General features: G+C 32.8%; 1 protein-coding gene across 5 annotated transcripts in view; it reads left to right on the top strand.

Annotated features, from left to right (window-relative positions):
* Window positions 1-17,579, top strand: part of ERCC6L2 (ERCC excision repair 6 like 2) — a 154,650-nt gene that overhangs the window by 67,284 nt on the left and 69,787 nt on the right. For all 5 annotated transcript variants that reach the window (XM_077903784.1, XM_077903777.1, XM_077903793.1 and 2 more), the window contains 3 exons: window positions 6,791-6,984; window positions 14,142-14,303; window positions 14,683-14,890. In XM_077903784.1, the coding sequence (XP_077759910.1) occupies window positions 6,791-6,984; window positions 14,142-14,303; window positions 14,683-14,890 (564 nt within the window). The remainder of the gene's footprint in view (window positions 1-6,790; window positions 6,985-14,141; window positions 14,304-14,682; window positions 14,891-17,579) is intronic.

The following is a 17,579-nucleotide window of genomic DNA, read 5'->3' as shown; positions in this document are numbered from 1 at the left end:
TTTGATGTATTTCTGAATTCACTTTGCTGATATTTTCTTGAGGATTTTTGGACCTGTGTTCATCATGGATATTGGTTTTTAATTTTCCTTTGTTGTGGTGTCCTGTCTGGTTTCTGTATCAAGGTAACAATAGCCTTGTAAAATGAAGGATTCTCCCTGATTTTTTAGAAAGGTTTGAAGAGGGTTTGCATTGGCTCTTCTTTGAATGTTTAGTAGAATTCACCACTGAACCAGCTGGTGCTCGACTTTTGTTTGTTGGATGAGTTTGATTATTGATTCAAAAATCAATAGTAATTCATCTTACTAGTAATTGGTTTATACAGATTCTCTCTTTTCTTTATGATTCAGTCATGGAGGGTTGTAGTTTTTAGAAAATATCCATTTCTTTTAGGTTTTCCAATTTGTTAGCACATAATTGTTTATGGTACTCACTTAATGATTCTTTGTATATATGTGGCATCGGTTGTACCATCTCTTTCATTTCTGATTTTATTTATTTGAACCCTCTATTTTTTTTCTTTTTTTTTTTTTTTTTGGTGAATCTAGCTAAAGTTTTCTCAGTTTTACCTTTTCAAAGAAGCAGCTCCTAGTTTTACTGGTTTTTCTTATGTCTTTTTAGTCTCTAATTTTTTCCATTCAGATCTTTGTTATTTCTTTCTTCTACTAACTTTTTCTTTCTAGTTCTTTAAGGTATAAAACTAGGTTGTATGTTTGAGATTTTTCTTATTTATTGGGGGTGGGCATAGATTGCTGTGAAATTCTCTCAGAACTGTTTCTCTGCATCCTATGAATTTGGCATGTTTTATTTCCATTTTCGTTTGTCTCAAGGTATTTTATTTCTTCTTTGACCCTTTAGTTGTTCAGTAGCATGTTGTTTATTTTAAAAAATTTTTATTTAAGTTCTACTTATTTAACATATAGTGTAATATTGTTTTTGGGTGTACAGTGTAATGATTCAACACTTCCATACAGTACCCAGTGCTAATCACAGCAAGTGCACTCCTTAATCTCCTTCACCTATTTAACCTGTCCTCCCCTCATCACCCCTTGATAATCATCAATTTGTTCTCTATAATTAAAAGAGTATATTTATTGGTTTACCTCCCTCTCTTTTTTTTTATCCCCTTTTCTTGTTTTGTTTCTTAAGTTCTGTATTTGCATGAAATCATATGGTGTTTGTCTTTTTGTAACATACACATATATATGTGATGTGTGTGTGTGTGTATCGCACATCTTTATCATTCATCAGTCAGTAGACACTAGTCTGTTTCCATAATTTGGCTATTGTAGATAATGTGCTGTAGATAATGCTCTATCCCATTGAATTAGTATTTTTGTATTCTTTGGAAAAATACCTCGTAATGCAATTGCTGGATTGTAGTCAAGTTAGTTGCATTTTTAACTTTTTGAGGGACCTCCACACTGTTTTCCAGAGTGGCTTCACCAGTTTATATTCCCACCAACAGTGCATGAGGGTTCCCCTTTCTCCACATCCTTGCCAACATCTCTTGTTTCCTGTGTTGTTGATTTTAGCCATTATGACAGGTGTGAGGTGATATTGTAGTTTTGAGTTGTATTTCCCTGATGATGAGTGAGGTTGAGCATCTTTTCATGTGCCTGTTGACCACCTATATGTCTTCTTTGGAAAAATATCTATTCATGTCCTCTGCCCAGTTTTTAATTGGATTATTTGTTTTTTAGGTGTTGTATAAATTCTTTATATATTTTGGATATTAAGCCTTTATTGGATATGTCATTTCCAAAAATCTTCTTCCATTCCCATAGGTTGCCTTTTAGTTTTGTTGATTGTTTCCTTCACTGTGCAGAAGATTTTTATTTTGATGAAGTCCCAGTAGTTTATTTGCTTTTGTCTCTTTAGCCTCTGGAGATATGTCTGGAAAAAAGTTGCTAAAGCCAATATCAAAGAGAATACTTTGGTATGTTTTACTTCCATTTTCTAGGATTATTATGTTTTCCTCTAGGATTATTATGGTTTCAAGTCTCACATTTAAGTCTTTAATACATTTTGAATTTTTTTCTGTATTGTGTAAGAAAGTGGTACAGTTTGATTCTTTTGCATGTTGCTGTCCAGTTTTCCAAACACTGCTTATTGAAGAGACTTTTTCCATTGGATATTCTTTCCTGCTTTGTTGAAGATTAGTTGACCATGTAGTTGTGGGTTTGTTTCTGGGTTTTCTATTTTGTACTATTGATTGTGTGTCTGTTTTTGCTAGTACCATACTGCTTTGGTCACCACAGCTCTGTAATATAGCTTGAAGTCTGAAATTGTGATGCCTCCAGTTTTGCTCTTCTTTTTCAAGGTTGCTTTGACTATTCAGGGTCTTTTGTGGTTCCATACAAATTTTAGGATTTTGTTTTAGCTCTGTCAAACATTCTATTGATATTTTGATAGGGATTGTGTTAAATGTGTAGATTGCTTTGGATAGCATATACATTTTAACAATATTTATTCTGATCCTTAAGCATGGAATGTTTTTCCATTTCTTTTGCCAGTGTTTATAGTTTTCAGAGTACAGGTCCTAATCCCTTTGGTTAGGTTTATTCCTAGGTATCTTATTGTTTTTGGTGCAATTATAAATGGGATTGATTCCTTAATTTCTCTTTCTGCTGCTTCATTATTAGTATATAGAAGTGCAGTAGATTTCCATATGTTGATCTTGTATCATGTGACTTTACTGAATTAGTTTATCTTTTTTTTTTTTTTTGGTGGTCTTTTAGGTTTTTTATATAGTATCATGCCATCTGCAAATAGTGAAAATTTTAGTTCTTCCTTGCCAATTTGGATGCCTATTTATTTTTGTTGCCTGTTTGCTGTAGATAGGATTTCCAGTTCTATGTTAAACAACTGTTCTTTAACAGTTGAAGAGTGGATATCCCTTTCTTTTCCTGATCACAAAAGAAAAGCTCTCAGTTTATCCCCATTGAGGATGATGTTAGCTGTGGGTTTTTCATATATGGCCTTTTTTATCTGTCTTCTTAAACCTACCTTGTTGAGGGATTTTATCATGACTAGCATGTTGTTTAATCTCTACATATTTGTGAATTTTCGAGTTTTCTTTATGTAATTTCTTTTCTAGTTTCATACCTTTGTGGTTGAAAGACGTTTGATATGATTTCAGTCTTTTAAAGTTTATTAAGATTTGTTTTGTGTCCTGACGTATGATCTATACCAGAAAGTGTTAGTTACAGTTACAATATGCTCTTGAAAAGAATGCATATTCTGCTGCTTTGGAATCAAATATTCTGTATATATCTATTTAAGTTCATTTGATCTAATGTACCACTTAAGGTGCAACACGTATTTGATAAATTGCACTTTCTTAATTTTTTTACTGTTCTTAATAATTGATTTACTGTTTGAGTGGCTCAGTCAGTTGAATGTCTGACTCATGATTTCAATAGGTCATGACCTCATCTCTCATGGTCATGAGATGGAGCCCCAAGTTGGGCTCTGCACTCAGTGGGGGAGTCTGCTTGGGATTCTCTCTTCTGCCCCTCCCCCCATTTGCACATGCAGGCACACTCTCTCAAATAAATAAAACTTTAAAAACATTAATTGATTTACTGTTCATTTTATTGTTTTACTTATATTTTCTATAAATATTTATACTTGTTATTTTCATTCTCATCCTTTATTTACTTCTCTTGTTTAATTGCAAGATTTGATATTTATTAGTTTGTTGTCCAATATTTTCATATTTTTGAAGAAAGTCTAGTTTTGGCATACTTCTTACGCTGCTTTCCAAAAAAAAGATTTGGAGAGGCTCATGACTTGAATGGATTCTAAACTTAAATTCCTATATTAGCCACAGTATTTCAAAGGAAAAGTCCTCAATTATACATAATAGTGTTTAAATTAATTAGGTTTGGCATTTTTGAAAGAATTAGTGTTATAGAGGTAGTTACAGGGAATATTTTTTAGAACTTTGAGTTAAATAGCAAAAATTCAATTTTATGGTTTGTAATTTCTCTTTCTATAAAGGTACATATTATTTTTCACTTCAGTATCTCACATCCTCCTGTGTGAGACCTTTGTTTTGGTTCTATATGTCTGTTGTTCTCTGAATATACATCACTCTTCCTACCATGGCACTGTCATGCATGGTTGCATTTATTATTTAATTTATCACTTGAGCATCTTTGTTTTCTAAATGCTATACAAAGTTTTAGAGTTACAGTGGTAAATAAGAAAACTATATGTCTCATAGTCATGGACTTTCTGAATTACAGTACTAACGCAATATGGTGATTATAAGCTTTGGAATTAGGCAGACATGGATTCAAATACTTCTTTTGCCACCTAGTAGCAGTATGACCTTGGGTGTTAACATCTCTACACCTTAGTTTTTTCATCTCATCTCATCCTTTAGAAAGGAAATACTAAATACTTCTACTTGATAGCATTTTTATGTAAAGTGTAGGTAAAGAGCTAATATTTGTCAACTACTTTGCACAGCCCTTGACACACAGCAAGTGCTCAATAATGGTATGGTAATTATTGTTAATACTAGAACTACTTCTACCACAAAAATCATTGCACATGAAAACATCTTTGAGTATTTTGTCACAGTGCACATCACATTTTTCTAAGGCCATAGAGCATGAAGACTCAAACTTTAAAAGCATGCATTTCAGTAACTGAGCTAGATTTGTTGAAAGAGAGAAAAGCAATTCGGTCTTCTCTAGTTGAATGATTAAATGTGGCCTCTGTTGATTTTAGTAATATTTAAATGAGCATATTTTTATTGTTTGTATTATATTTTAGATCTAGTTTTATAAAATTGCTTCTTGGCTTCAGAATAACAAACGTTATTCTAACGTGTGTGCAGTGAAATAGCAACTGGACACTGCTTTCCATTTTATTGTTTTGGCATCTTTTGCTTAAGTAAGGCTTATTAAATGAAATATTAATCACAGCATGGTAGTAAATACTTCACATTCTTCTGTACCTTCTCTGGACTTTGCAAATGGCATAACTTAGTTCTCTGACCTCTTTTAGTATTAAAATGTTACTGAACCATTTTACTTACCTTTTGCAATGTCAAAGGCCAATAAGAAATGTCTTAATTTTAAAACTTTTTGAATCTTTGGACTGGTTTTAGGAATCTTTAGATTCATTGCCAACTTTGATGAATGATACCTGAAGTGGAAAACTGCTCAAAGTGGGCAATAGAGTTTGGACCTATCATTTTCATCTTGTAATATACAAAAATGGGGGAGGAAAAAAACAAACAAACAAAAAAAAACAAAAAAACAAAAATGGGGGAGGGCATAAGACTATACTTGGACTAAGTACTTGGATCCAAAATTTTGTATCTGAAGGTAGGAGAATAATGGAATTCATAGGATAAACTCCAAGTCAAAAGGCAAAAGTTTTTAAGATGAATCACGTATGACAAGAGAGTATGTGTATTTGATGATGCGGTGGGAAAAAGAACTCTCACACCAAATAGGCTAATCTTTTTTTTTTTTTCTTCTTTCTCTTTACAAAACAGTCAAATTTGACTTTTTATAGCTGACAAATGGCCTACCTGAAATATTTCACAGAAGAGAGAGCAGGATTTAGACTAGTATTGTGTTATTTTTTTGCTAAACTGAAATTTTTCAGTATGTTTAATTGGTTCCTCTTTATTAAATAGGGCAAAAATAAAACTTTTGGAAAGAAACTTGTAATGTTATTAAGTATAGTAGCTTAGAAGTAGTGATAACAGTGAGAAATAAAAACATTAAAAAATTAAAATGGGTAATAACAGGATTTGGGGTTAGTACAGGGAAGATCAGTGGGAGTCTCACATTTATGTAAAGACTAAACAGATATATTATTAATCTTAATAAAGACTGCTTTGGTTGGAGGGGTTAGGACAGAAGTCCCATTTATATGAATTCAAGAGAGAAGAGGAAAGTAAGTAAAAATGATAAGTATTGATAACTCCCGAGTATCATTGCTAGAAAGGCAGTAAAGTAATGAGGGATAGTTAAAGAGAGATGTAGGGGTTAAGGAAGGGGATTTGGGGTATTGTTTTATTTTTTAACACTGGAAAATATTAGAACTTACTAGCTCATGGATGGATCTAGTCCATTAAAAAGTGAAAGTTAGTCACATAGGGGAGATTTGTTGCAATTTTTCTAGCATTGACAAGAAGTGATGGTAACTACTGTGTAAGATTAGGGTTTGCCTTTAGATAAGAACATGATTATAGTTCATCCATGGTAACGTGGGAGGGAGGAATTTATGAAAATAAATATAAGTAGATTATTGATCTAATGATAAAAGAGAGAGAGGTTCTCTTCTAATTGCTTCAGTTTTTAAATGATTTTTCCAGGTCTTCAACTGACAGTATCTGAGAGAAGGAGGGTAATTGGACTAGGGCCCAATACAAAAGAAAGAGAGCTTCAGAAAACCATATAATTTAAGAAAAAAACCTGGCCTGCTTTAAATATTTATATTACCCACTTGGCTCTTGAAGTTATTATTTCAGATCCTGATTAAACTCTTTTCTCTGTTTTGGAGAAAGGTTTCTCTCTTACTCTCAGCTCCTTATTTAGGGTGAAACAAAAAACAGTTATTCTGTTGGACAAAGTTAGATATCTGTTTTATCCTAATAAAAAGATGAACAACAGAGTATTTTTTGACAGTCTTTTATATCCAGTCACTAAGTTGTGTTTATTCTTATCAATTGCAATGTCAAAAATTAAAGGACTATTGACATTCTGATTTCACTTTTTTCATTTCTTAAAAAATATAATTTTGTTTTTCTTCTTCTTTTAGATGTTCTTAATAGTTGCTCCTCTTTCTGTCCTCTACAACTGGAGGGATGAATTGGACACCTGGGGATATTTCAGAGTCACTATTTTACATGGTAACAAAAAAGACAATGAACTGGTTCGTGTAAAGCAGAGGAAGTGTGAAATTGCTCTAACAACTTATGAAACGCTACGTTTATGTCTAGATGAACTTAACAGGTAATGGAAATGATTGCATTAATATTCTGTTTACATCCACTGTATCCTTTTACGTTGTGATTTTTAAAAAGTTCTAAATATTCTTTAGCATTTAATTTCATTTCAAAATTATTGAAATACATAGTTTATAATAACTTGTTTTCTAAGGAGGAAGAACCTATAGGTGCCTTAGCATGGAGCCCGCTTAAGATTCTCTCCTTTTCCTTCCTCCCCCTCTTAAAACAAAACAAAACAAAACAAAACAAACCTGCATCAGATTTTATATAGTCCATTCTTTTTCCTTTATTCTATTTCCAAACAATGCATCCTAAAGGAGGGTAATACTGTTCTAAATTTCATGCATATGGCACCTCTAGATTAAGACAGCAGTTTTCATGAATGATTTTAATTACGGGAATCTGTTGCACTTGTTGAGTGGCAAAAAATATATATACATTTCGAGGATCAGTGTTCCAGGACTGTAAGTACCCAAAAGAAATGAGCTGGTAACGTATGCCTACCTACATCTTAAGATTTTAATGGGGCATCTCAAGACATAACTATAAAGCCATGTAAGTGTTTGATATGTAACAGATGATGCATGGGAGCACATAAAGAATCTAACTCTGCTGCAGAGTAAGTAGAATGGTCAGGGAGCTTCCCAGAGAAGATGACCTATGATCTGAGTAAGAATTGAAGGATGGATAAGTAAGAGTTGAAGAATAGAAGAATAATGCAGGAAGAGAGACCAAAGCGCATTTGCAGAGGCCTTCAGCCAACAAACATCACGGCTCATTTTTGAATAAATGAAAGCAGTTCTGATACTTTCTGTGTCTTCTGGCTATAGCATGTGTGTAAGAGGGAAGTAGCTAGGAGACAATAAGAGTGTGGGAAGCAAGGAACATTTTATAAAAGATACTGAAAGCTCTCTGGAGGAATAGAGGTCTTTATTTATCGAATAGTAAAGTATCCTTGAAATGTTTACGGTGGATTACTAATATGGTAAAAATGGTCAGATTTGCATTTTATAAGTAACCTATCGGCTATGTATGCAGACAGAGAAGAACCAAACTAAATGGAGAAAGACCAACTAAGAGGCTTATTATGAGCTAAATTGTGACCCTTCCAAATTTGTATGTTCAAGTCCCAGTCCCAAGGACCTCAGAATGTAACTGTATTTGGAGATAATATTCTTAAAGAAGCAATTAGGTTAAAATGCGCAGCCATTAAGGTAGTCTAGTCCAATCTATCTGGCATCCTTAGAAGAGAAAGATACCAGGAACTTGAGTACACAGAGGAAAAGATACATGGGGACACAGCAAGTGTCATATATATAAGCCAAGGAGAGAGGACTCAGAAGAAAATAAACCTGCCAACACCTTAGTCTTGGATTTCTAATCTCTAGAACTGTTGTGTTTAGCATCTTTCGCTCATAATATTTTTGAGATTCATCTATGTTGTTGAAGTATCTGTGATTGTTCTTTTTTAAAGCAGACTTGTATTGCATTTTATGAATATACCACATTTTGTTACCCATTAATTTGAGAATAGATATTTATATTTGGATTTTCTAGTATTTGGTTATTTTAAGTAAAACTCTAAGAAATGTTGCTGTGTAAGTGTTTTTTTAAGGATACATTTTCATTGATCTTGGGTAGACATACTTGCATTTCCTGGGAGTGGAATTGTTGGGATATGTAACTGGAGAAGAAACTGTAGAAGAAACTGCCAAACCATTTTCTTGATGGGTTGTACCATTTGTTTCAACTAGCATTTTTGGGGACTTCAGTTGCTTTACATATTCTCCGACATTTATCATTGTCAGTCTTTTTGTTTTTAGATATTTTAGTGTGGGGATCCCTGGGTGGCGCAGCGGTTTGGCGCCTGCCTTTGGCCCAGGGCGCGATCCTGGAGACCCGGGATCAAATCCCACGTCGGGCTCCCGGTGCATGGAGCCTGCTTCTCCCTCTGCCTGTGTCTCTGCCTCTCTGCCTCTCTGTCTCTCTCTGTGTGACTATCATGAATGAATAAATAAATAAAATCTTTAAAAAAAAAATAGATATTTTAGTGTGTCTGGGGTGGTACTGTGTTGTATAATTTGTATTTTTCTGAGGTATGTATATATAAAAAATATGTTTATTCTACAGTTGTTAGATATAGTGTTCTATAAATATCAATAAGGTCAAGTTGGTTAAGAGTTGTTCTTAAGTGTTCTCTATCGTTACTGATTTTCTGTTTTATAATTTCTGAGAGAGAAATGTAATCTTCAGTTATATTTGTGTGTTTTTAAATTTCTTTCAGTTTTGTCACCTTTCAGTTCATATATTTTGAAGCTCTGTTATTAGTATACACACATTTAAGATTAGTATTTTTTCTTATCAATTGATCCTTTTATCTTAAAAATGTTCTTTTTATATCTTGAAGTTTTATTTGATATCAATATAGACATAGAGTCTTATAATTACTGTATATTCATCTTTTTATTTGAATATATCAGTTCTTTATATTTACATTGAGGATTTTATAGGTTTTTATTTTAAAGATTTTATTTATTTATTCATGAGAGACACAGAGAGAAAGGCAGAGGAAGAAGCAGGCTCCCTCTGGAGTGCCTGAAGCAGGACTTGATCCCAGGACCCCAGGGTCACAACATGAACCAAAGGCAGATGTTCAACCACTGAGCCACCCAGATGCCCTGAGCCTTTTGTGGCTAATGATAGCTAGATCTTTTTTTTTTTAATCCATTCTAATAATCTGCCTTTTTATTTGCAGTATTTAATCCATTTACATTTAATATAATTATTAGTAAGGTGGATTTCCATATTTGTCAGTTTAGGATTTGATTTTATCTCACTTAGAAGCTAATAATAGCTTGCTCCTGTTTCATAGATGCTATCAGAAAGACAGGAGTAATCTGAGGCATGGAGAACTTAAGTAACTCACCAATTTTAATTTTTAACTATCTACCCCTTTAGGCTGAGGACGTTGGTATAGGATAATTTCTGTATTTCAGAACTTAATAACACTTCTAGCACATAATAATTGCTGAATAAATGTTTATTAAGCCATTATCTTCTGTGATTGTTACAAACACAGACATAGTTTCAGGTGTACAACATAGTGATTCAACAAGTTTTTATGTTATGCTCTGCTCAAATATTAAGTAATTTTTGTGAGAAGAGTACCCTGTGTTAGAACAGGATTAAACATTAATCACAGATAATCCAGAGTAAACACTATATGAGTGAGCTGTATCTCCTTTTGTTATTATATGTTTTGCTTCATTTTTATTTTTAAGTTATATATTATATATGTATATTATTTAAAAAGCCAAATATGAAAAACTGCAATTTACTCCTGCCTGCCACCTCTATTACCTATTCTTCAGACACAAACACCTTCTATTCTTTTACTTATATTCCTAATTTTACCTCCGTATTTCTAAAGAGCATTTTTATGCTGTAACTTAATTTTTAATTTTATCTTCTTTTTTATTTTTCTTTCTTTTTTTTTTTTTCTTTTTTCTTTTTTTTTATTCATGACAGATACACAGAGAGGGAGAGAGAGAGAGGTAGAGACACAGGCTGAGGGAGAAGCAGGCTCCACGCAGGGAGCCTGACGTGGGACTGGATCCCAAATCTCCAGGATCCGGCCCTGGTCTGAAGGCGGCGCTAAACTGCTGAGCCACCCGGGCTGACCATTTTTTAGTTTTCTAAAACTAAATTCACTGATTTCTTTTTAAGGAAAATGAGGATTTTCCCTTCTTTTGCTTACTTTAGAAGGTGACTTGACTATTTTATGGAGTAGGAACTACTATCTAGGAGATCCAACTGCTTCTTAGACTTGAATATTTACATAAGTCTGATTAATGGAGGAATCTGGTACCACCAATTCCTAGCTTTTTATGACCTCAATAATATGAATCAGATTGCTTCTTGGCTTTCTCCACTACTTGCATAGGCTACTGCTTTCTCTGCTTTTGTAAGTCATCTTGTTCATTTTCTTCCTAAATTCTAAAATTTTGTGTTTTTTTCCTCTTTCTCTTTGTTCTTTTTCAACTTTATATTAAGAAATTATCAAACCTGTAGAAAACTTGAAGTAACAGTATATGACCATCTATATACTTAACACCTAGATTCATCAGTTGTGTGTGTGTATGTATTCAAATGTTGGTAAAATATGTTAATGTGCATGTGCCTATGTCTATGTACTGTGGTGGAACTGAGTCATTTCAATCAGTTGTATATAACATGACAATATTATCTCTAAATATCTTAGCACAGATTTCCTAAAACTAAGTATATTTTTTCTCATACACATTATCATTGTCACACCTAAGAAAATTAACAGCAATTAAAATTTCCTTATCAAAATATGTTAATATACAGTATTTGCAAAGCAGGATTCCATGAGTGTTCAAGTGATAGATTTGTTGATTAATGTTTAATCTCTTCTAATCTAGGACATTCCCCAACTTTATTTTTTTTTAATTATATGATACTTTGAGGGGATCAGGCCAGGTATCTTTTAGGATGTCTCAAATATTAGATTTGTCTATTTGCTTTCTCAAGGAATTGTGTATTCCTTTAACATCTGTGTTTCTATAAGCTGATTTTGGTCTAAAAGCTTAATTATATTCAGGTTAAACATTTTTTATATGAATACTTTATAAGTGATACTGTGGGCTTCATATTTATTTCTGGAGCTATTAATGCCTGGTTGTTTCACTATTAATGATACCAAGTTTGCTCTACAGGCTAAAGAAGTGGTCATCTGAGATTATAAAGTTATGTTTCTCCCTTTACAATTAGAAGTAATTTGTGAGGTGATACTTTGCCTCTATTTGAATATTCTGATCCTTCAATTCTTTTGCTTAGGGGTGTTAGCATACAAAAAATATTCTTGCCTGAGTCAGTTGTTTTATTGGGTTTTGCAAAATAATATTTTCGTGAATTAATAATTTCTTTTATACTTAATAACTGACATTCTCCTTTAATCAGGAATTTTAACTATGATATCAACTAAAAAAGCAATGCAAATGCTTGATTCTTTGGTGAATTTTCAGACTAAGATGTTGGTGTAATGGTCATCTACAATGATAGCAAAGTTTTCCTCCCATCTCCCCCTTTTTTGAGTGTCACTATGGATTAATGGTTTGATTAATGAAGTACATTTGACATACCATAGAATATATCCATTCTAAGTATAGAATGATTTTTAATAAATTTATTATTTATTTATTTATTTTAAAGATTTATTTATTTATTCATTCAGAGAGAGCGAGAGAGAGGCAGAGACACAGGCAGAGGGAGAAGCAGACTCCATGCAGGAAGCCCCATGTGGGACTAGATCACAGGTCTCCAGGATCACACTCCGGGCTGCAGGCGGCGCTAAACCGCTGCGCCACCAGGGCTGCCCTTTTAATAAATTTATAAAGTTGTGATTATCACAATTCAGATTTAGAACATCTCCATCACCTCAAAAAGTGTTTTGCTTAGAGTCAGTCTGTGGTTCCATCTCCAGTTTCAAGCAATGCAGTGTGCTTTGTTCTCTGTAGATTTGCCTTTCCTGGAAATTTCATGTAAATGGAATCATTCACTGTGAAGTCTTTTGTGTTTGGTTTCCTTCATTTAACAATGATTTTTGAGGTTCATCATGTTGTAGCATGTTTCAATAGTTTGTTGCATTTTATTGCTGAACAGTACTGTTATATATATATACCTCAGTTTGTTTATCCTTCCCCCAATGCAAAGACATTTGGATTGTTTCCAGCATGGGGCTGTCATGAATAGTGCTGTTGTGCACATTTATGTACAAGTTTTGCATGGACGTAAATTTTCATTTTTTTTTTTTGGACAGGTTCTTAGGAATGGAATTGCTGGTGTTTTGAGAAATTTAATTTTTTAAGAAAACTGCCAAATTGTTTTAGAAAAGTAGCTGAACAAAAAAGAAAAAGTAGCTGCACTTTCCCAAAAACAGTGTTTGAGTGTTTGTTCCTCTATCCTGTCAATACTTGATATTGTCAACCTTTGTTTGATTATAGCCACTCAAATGGATTTGTGGCAGTTTCTTGTGGTTTTAATTTGCATTTTTCTAATGACTAAAGATGTTAAGAATCCTTTATGTACTTATTCGTCCTTTGTATATCTTCTTTGGTTAAAAGACTATTAAAATATTTTACTTACATTTAAATTGGATTCTTTTAGCTTGTGTTGAATTGTAATAATTCTTTATATATTCTGTGTATAAGTTCTTTACCAGATTGTGATTTGCAAATATTTTCTCCTAGGCTGTATGTCTTTCATTTTCCTTATGATTTCTTTGGATTAGAAGAGTTTTTAACTTTAATAAAGACCAATTTATAAAAGAATTTTTTTGTTGATATCATATCTAAGAAATTTATACCTAACCCAGAATCACAAGATTTTTTTCCTATGGTTTATAAGTTTTATAGTTTAGGTTCTTATTTTTAGATTTGTGATCTGTTTGAGTTCATTTTTGTTTATGGTGTGAGGTAAGGATATAAATTTTTTTTCATAAAATTTTGGGTTTTTATTTATTCAGTGTTTTATATTCAATTATAATCATCATTCTTAATGATGCTCAAATTTTCCAATTACTCTGGCTTCTGTGTCCTTTGGCTCTTTGCTGTTTCCTCTGCTGCATGTCTGAAATCAATCATGTCTCCATGGGGCTCTGTTTTGTTTTATTTTTAGGAAACTGACTACTATGGGTGCTCACTGCTACTGGGGTAACAATTGATTCTAAACCTTTTTAGCAGACAGAGCTACGTATATAATTTTTAAAATCATAAGTTTATATAGACTTTTTTTCATTCAGATTTAACTTGTAAGTTTTGCTTTTATTTTATATTTCTCTAGTTTATTCTTTTTAAAAATTCCTTTTTTTTGTCATTTTAGTAATGTTTAAATGACTTTTTTCATTGTACCATCATTAAACAGAATCTGTGCCCTTTTGTCTCCCTACATATTTTATTTTTATGGGTTGCTCAAACCCATGACCGTTTAACTAACAGAATCATATGGAATCATCAAAGAGTAAAAGGGGAAAAGCTCTAAAACCATGGTAGAGAAAGCTGCTCTCTAAAAATTATACAGAGTAAGAAAGGAAAGCTTTCTCAAATCAACCACTTCCCCACCTTTTTTCTCACTTTGCAGTTTGGAATGGTCAGCTGTCATTGTGGATGAAGCTCATAAAATCAAGAATCCAAAGGCTAGAGTAACAGAAGTTATGAAAGCTTTGAAATGTAATGTTCGCATTGGCCTCACTGGAACCATTCTTCAGAACAACATGAAAGAACTGTGGTGTGTTATGGATTGGTGAGTGAAAACAATTTTTCTTTTTGGGAAAATTTTTAATATTTCTTTAATTTAGTGTTACTTTGATTGCTCATTAATCATTTCTTAAAAAAAAAAAATCATGTCTATTTATGGTCACGTTTGTCCCAAACACATTATACAGAGTAGAGTCTCATGTATACCTATCTTTATATAATACTCTTGGTCCCGAAGTAAATATCTGAATTATTTACTAATTCTGTCATTTTGTAGTTATACATTCTCTTTTCTTACATTTTGTTATTGTTATCATTCATGAACAAGTAACTTAGAATATTTCTTAGAAGCAAAAAAAGTCAATGTGTTTCTTTTTAGATAATTTAATAAAGCCATAATATTTTTGTTGTTGTTGCCTTTAAAGGGCTGTGCCAGGACTTTTAGGTAGTAGGATCCACTTCAAGAAGCAGTTTTCTGACCCAGTAGAACATGGTCAGAGACACACAGCAACAAAAAGAGAACTAGCTACTGGTCGAAAGGCCATGCAAAGGCTTGCAAAGATGATGTCTGGATGGTTTCTCAGGCGTACCAAGACTCTAATCAAGGATCAGTTGCCTAAGAAGGAAGACCGGGTGAGAACTGCATTTGTTTAAATTATTAATTTCTCATCGTTTAAGTTATTGATCTTTCATCATGTTTTATTTTTTCTGAAAAAAAAAATTCTTTTTAAGAGGAAATCTAGGGGATCCCTGGGTGGCGCAGCGGTTTAGCGCCTGCCTTTGGCCCAGGGCGCAATCCTGGAGACCCGGGATCGAATCCCACGTCGGGCTCCTGGTGCATGGAGCCTGCTTCTCCCTCTGCCTATGTCTCTGCCTCTCTCTCTCTCTGTGACTATCATAAATAAAAAATAAAAATAAAAAAATTAAAAAAAAGAGGAAATCTATTTCCTGTGGTACTTTATGAATATAGGTTTTTTTTTTTGTCTTTTACTAAGTGTGGAAAAAGTTGTTATATGCAAATTCAGAAAGGATTAATTGAGCCCAATCTAACAGGTTAGTTGACAGGTTTATTGTTAGTATACATAAAACTCATTTCTCTTATTTTATAATAAGAAGGCTTTTGGTGTAATTCTTTCTCAATGAAAAAAGAACTGTCTCCCTAATTTGTTTTCTGTTCATATTTTGCCCTTCATATATTGTGCACTATTTGTAGCCCCGTATATTCTTTGAGACCTTGTAACAGATACAAGACTATAGTGTTTAAAAGGTTTGTTTTATAGGTTTGTTTCTTTTAGAATGCTGTTTATTTTATACAACCAACTAAATTTGAAAAAGTTTAGGAAAGTTATAATTAAATTCCATTAATTGTTTAAGAAAACTTGAAGAGTAAATCTTAAGAGTTTTTTTTACATGTAGTGTCCTCTCATAGTTTTTAATTCTGTGGTTCTTCTAACTCAGGTAATGGAATAAAGGTTCTATGAATTACTATGAATTAAGCTTAATTAATATTGTCCCAAGTATGGGTAATACTATCAAATATTCTCTAGTCTTAGGATATCCTGTTGATTATTAATTTTAAAAGACAGATTTGAAAGGCAAATATACTGATATACAAGTTGGGGAAATTGACTTTTTGATCTAAAGCAAATACTACTATTTAATTGAAATACTTAATGAATCCCCACTTTTAAAAATATTTTGTGCAATTTTATGTATATTATTTAGTTGTCTATCCAATAGGAGGAATAACTATAAATATATGAAGAGAGTCTTGTGCATAGAGTGTTTAGACCATGGGCTCTGAGATGAAATAATATAAGCTTGAATCCTGTTAGGAGTTTTGTGACTTTGAGCAATTTGCTGTCTTCCAAACCTTGGTTTCTTTGTCAGTTAAATAGGAATGATGATGACAGTGCCTTACATGGTTGCTCTGAAATGTGTGGCATGTAAAAAGTGTTTAGTAAATGTTACTATGTGTTTTAAGGTACTTAGGAATAAATTTAACCAAGGATGTGAAAGACCTATATAAAACTATAAGAAACTGATGGAAGAAATTGAAGAAGATACAAATAAATGGAAGCATACCCATGTTCATAGATTGGAAGAATTAATATTGTCAAATACCCAAAGCTATCTATAGATTCAGTGCAATCCCTATCAAAATTCCTATGGCATTGTTTTATAGGAATAGAACAAACAATCCTAAAAGTCATATGGAACCACAGTAGATCCCAAAATAGCCAAAACAGTCTTGAGAAAGAAAAGCAAAGTTGGCAGGCATCACATTTCCTGATTTCACAGCATGTTCCTAGGCTATAGTAATCAAAACAGAATGGTACTGGCATAAAAACAGACACATAGATCGGAGGAGTAGAATAGAAATAAACCCATGCATATACATACAGTCAAATATAATATTTGACAAGGGAGTCAGGAATACTCAGTGAGTAAGAAAGGAAGATACTCTTTTCAATAAGTGGTGGTGGGAAAATTGAATATTCATATGCAAAGAATGCAATTGAACTTCTGTCTTAACACCACTCACAAAAATTAACTGGAAATGGATTAAAGATTAACACACAAGACAAAATCTTATAAAACTCCTAGAAGAAAACAGGGAAAAAGCTCCTTGATGCTGGTCTTGGTGATGATTTTTTAAATATGATATCAAAACTATAAGCAACAAAAGCAAAAATAAAATATAAGACTATGGGGTGCCTGGGTGGTGTGCAGTTGATTAGGTGTCCAACTCTTGGTTTCAGCTCAGGTCGTGATCTTGGAATGGTAAGATCAAGCCCTGAGTCGGGCTTAACACTCAGTGTGGAGTCTGCTAAAGTTTCCCTTTCCCTCTCCTCTGCCCCTGTGATTCCTGCTCTCTTTCTGTCTCTCTTTCTAAAATAAATAAATTCTTTTTTTAAAAAAAGTGAGACTACATCAAAGTAAAAAGTTTCTGTAACACCCAAAGAAACAATGAGCAGAATTTTTTCTTTTTGCAATATTTTGTAGTGATTTAAACATATAAACATTCATAAATAGATGGCTTTTCCCTTGTATTCACATTTTTTAACTCTTACTATGTGTTTTATGACCCTCGTTACATACAGCTACATCTAGAGGACTTTTACCAATTTCCAGTGCTACTAGAAATATAAGGTAAATTACATCCTACGTAGCTTAGTGGCATGATTATATCAAATTTTCTTTTTTTGAATTTTGGCATAAAACAGAAACTTGTAGTTGCTTTTATGTGTATTAAGTTCTTAACCTTTACTAACCTTAGGAATTTATAGCAGGAAATCAAATACAAATTGTTACAAATAGT

The sequence above is a fragment of the Canis aureus genome, chromosome 1, assembly GCF_053574225.1.
Source record: "Canis aureus isolate CA01 chromosome 1, VMU_Caureus_v.1.0, whole genome shotgun sequence".
In the NCBI taxonomy this organism is placed as follows: domain Eukaryota; kingdom Metazoa; phylum Chordata; class Mammalia; order Carnivora; family Canidae; genus Canis; species Canis aureus.
Note: the sequence above shows the minus strand (reverse complement) of the source record. Positions and strands in the feature narration are given on the sequence as shown.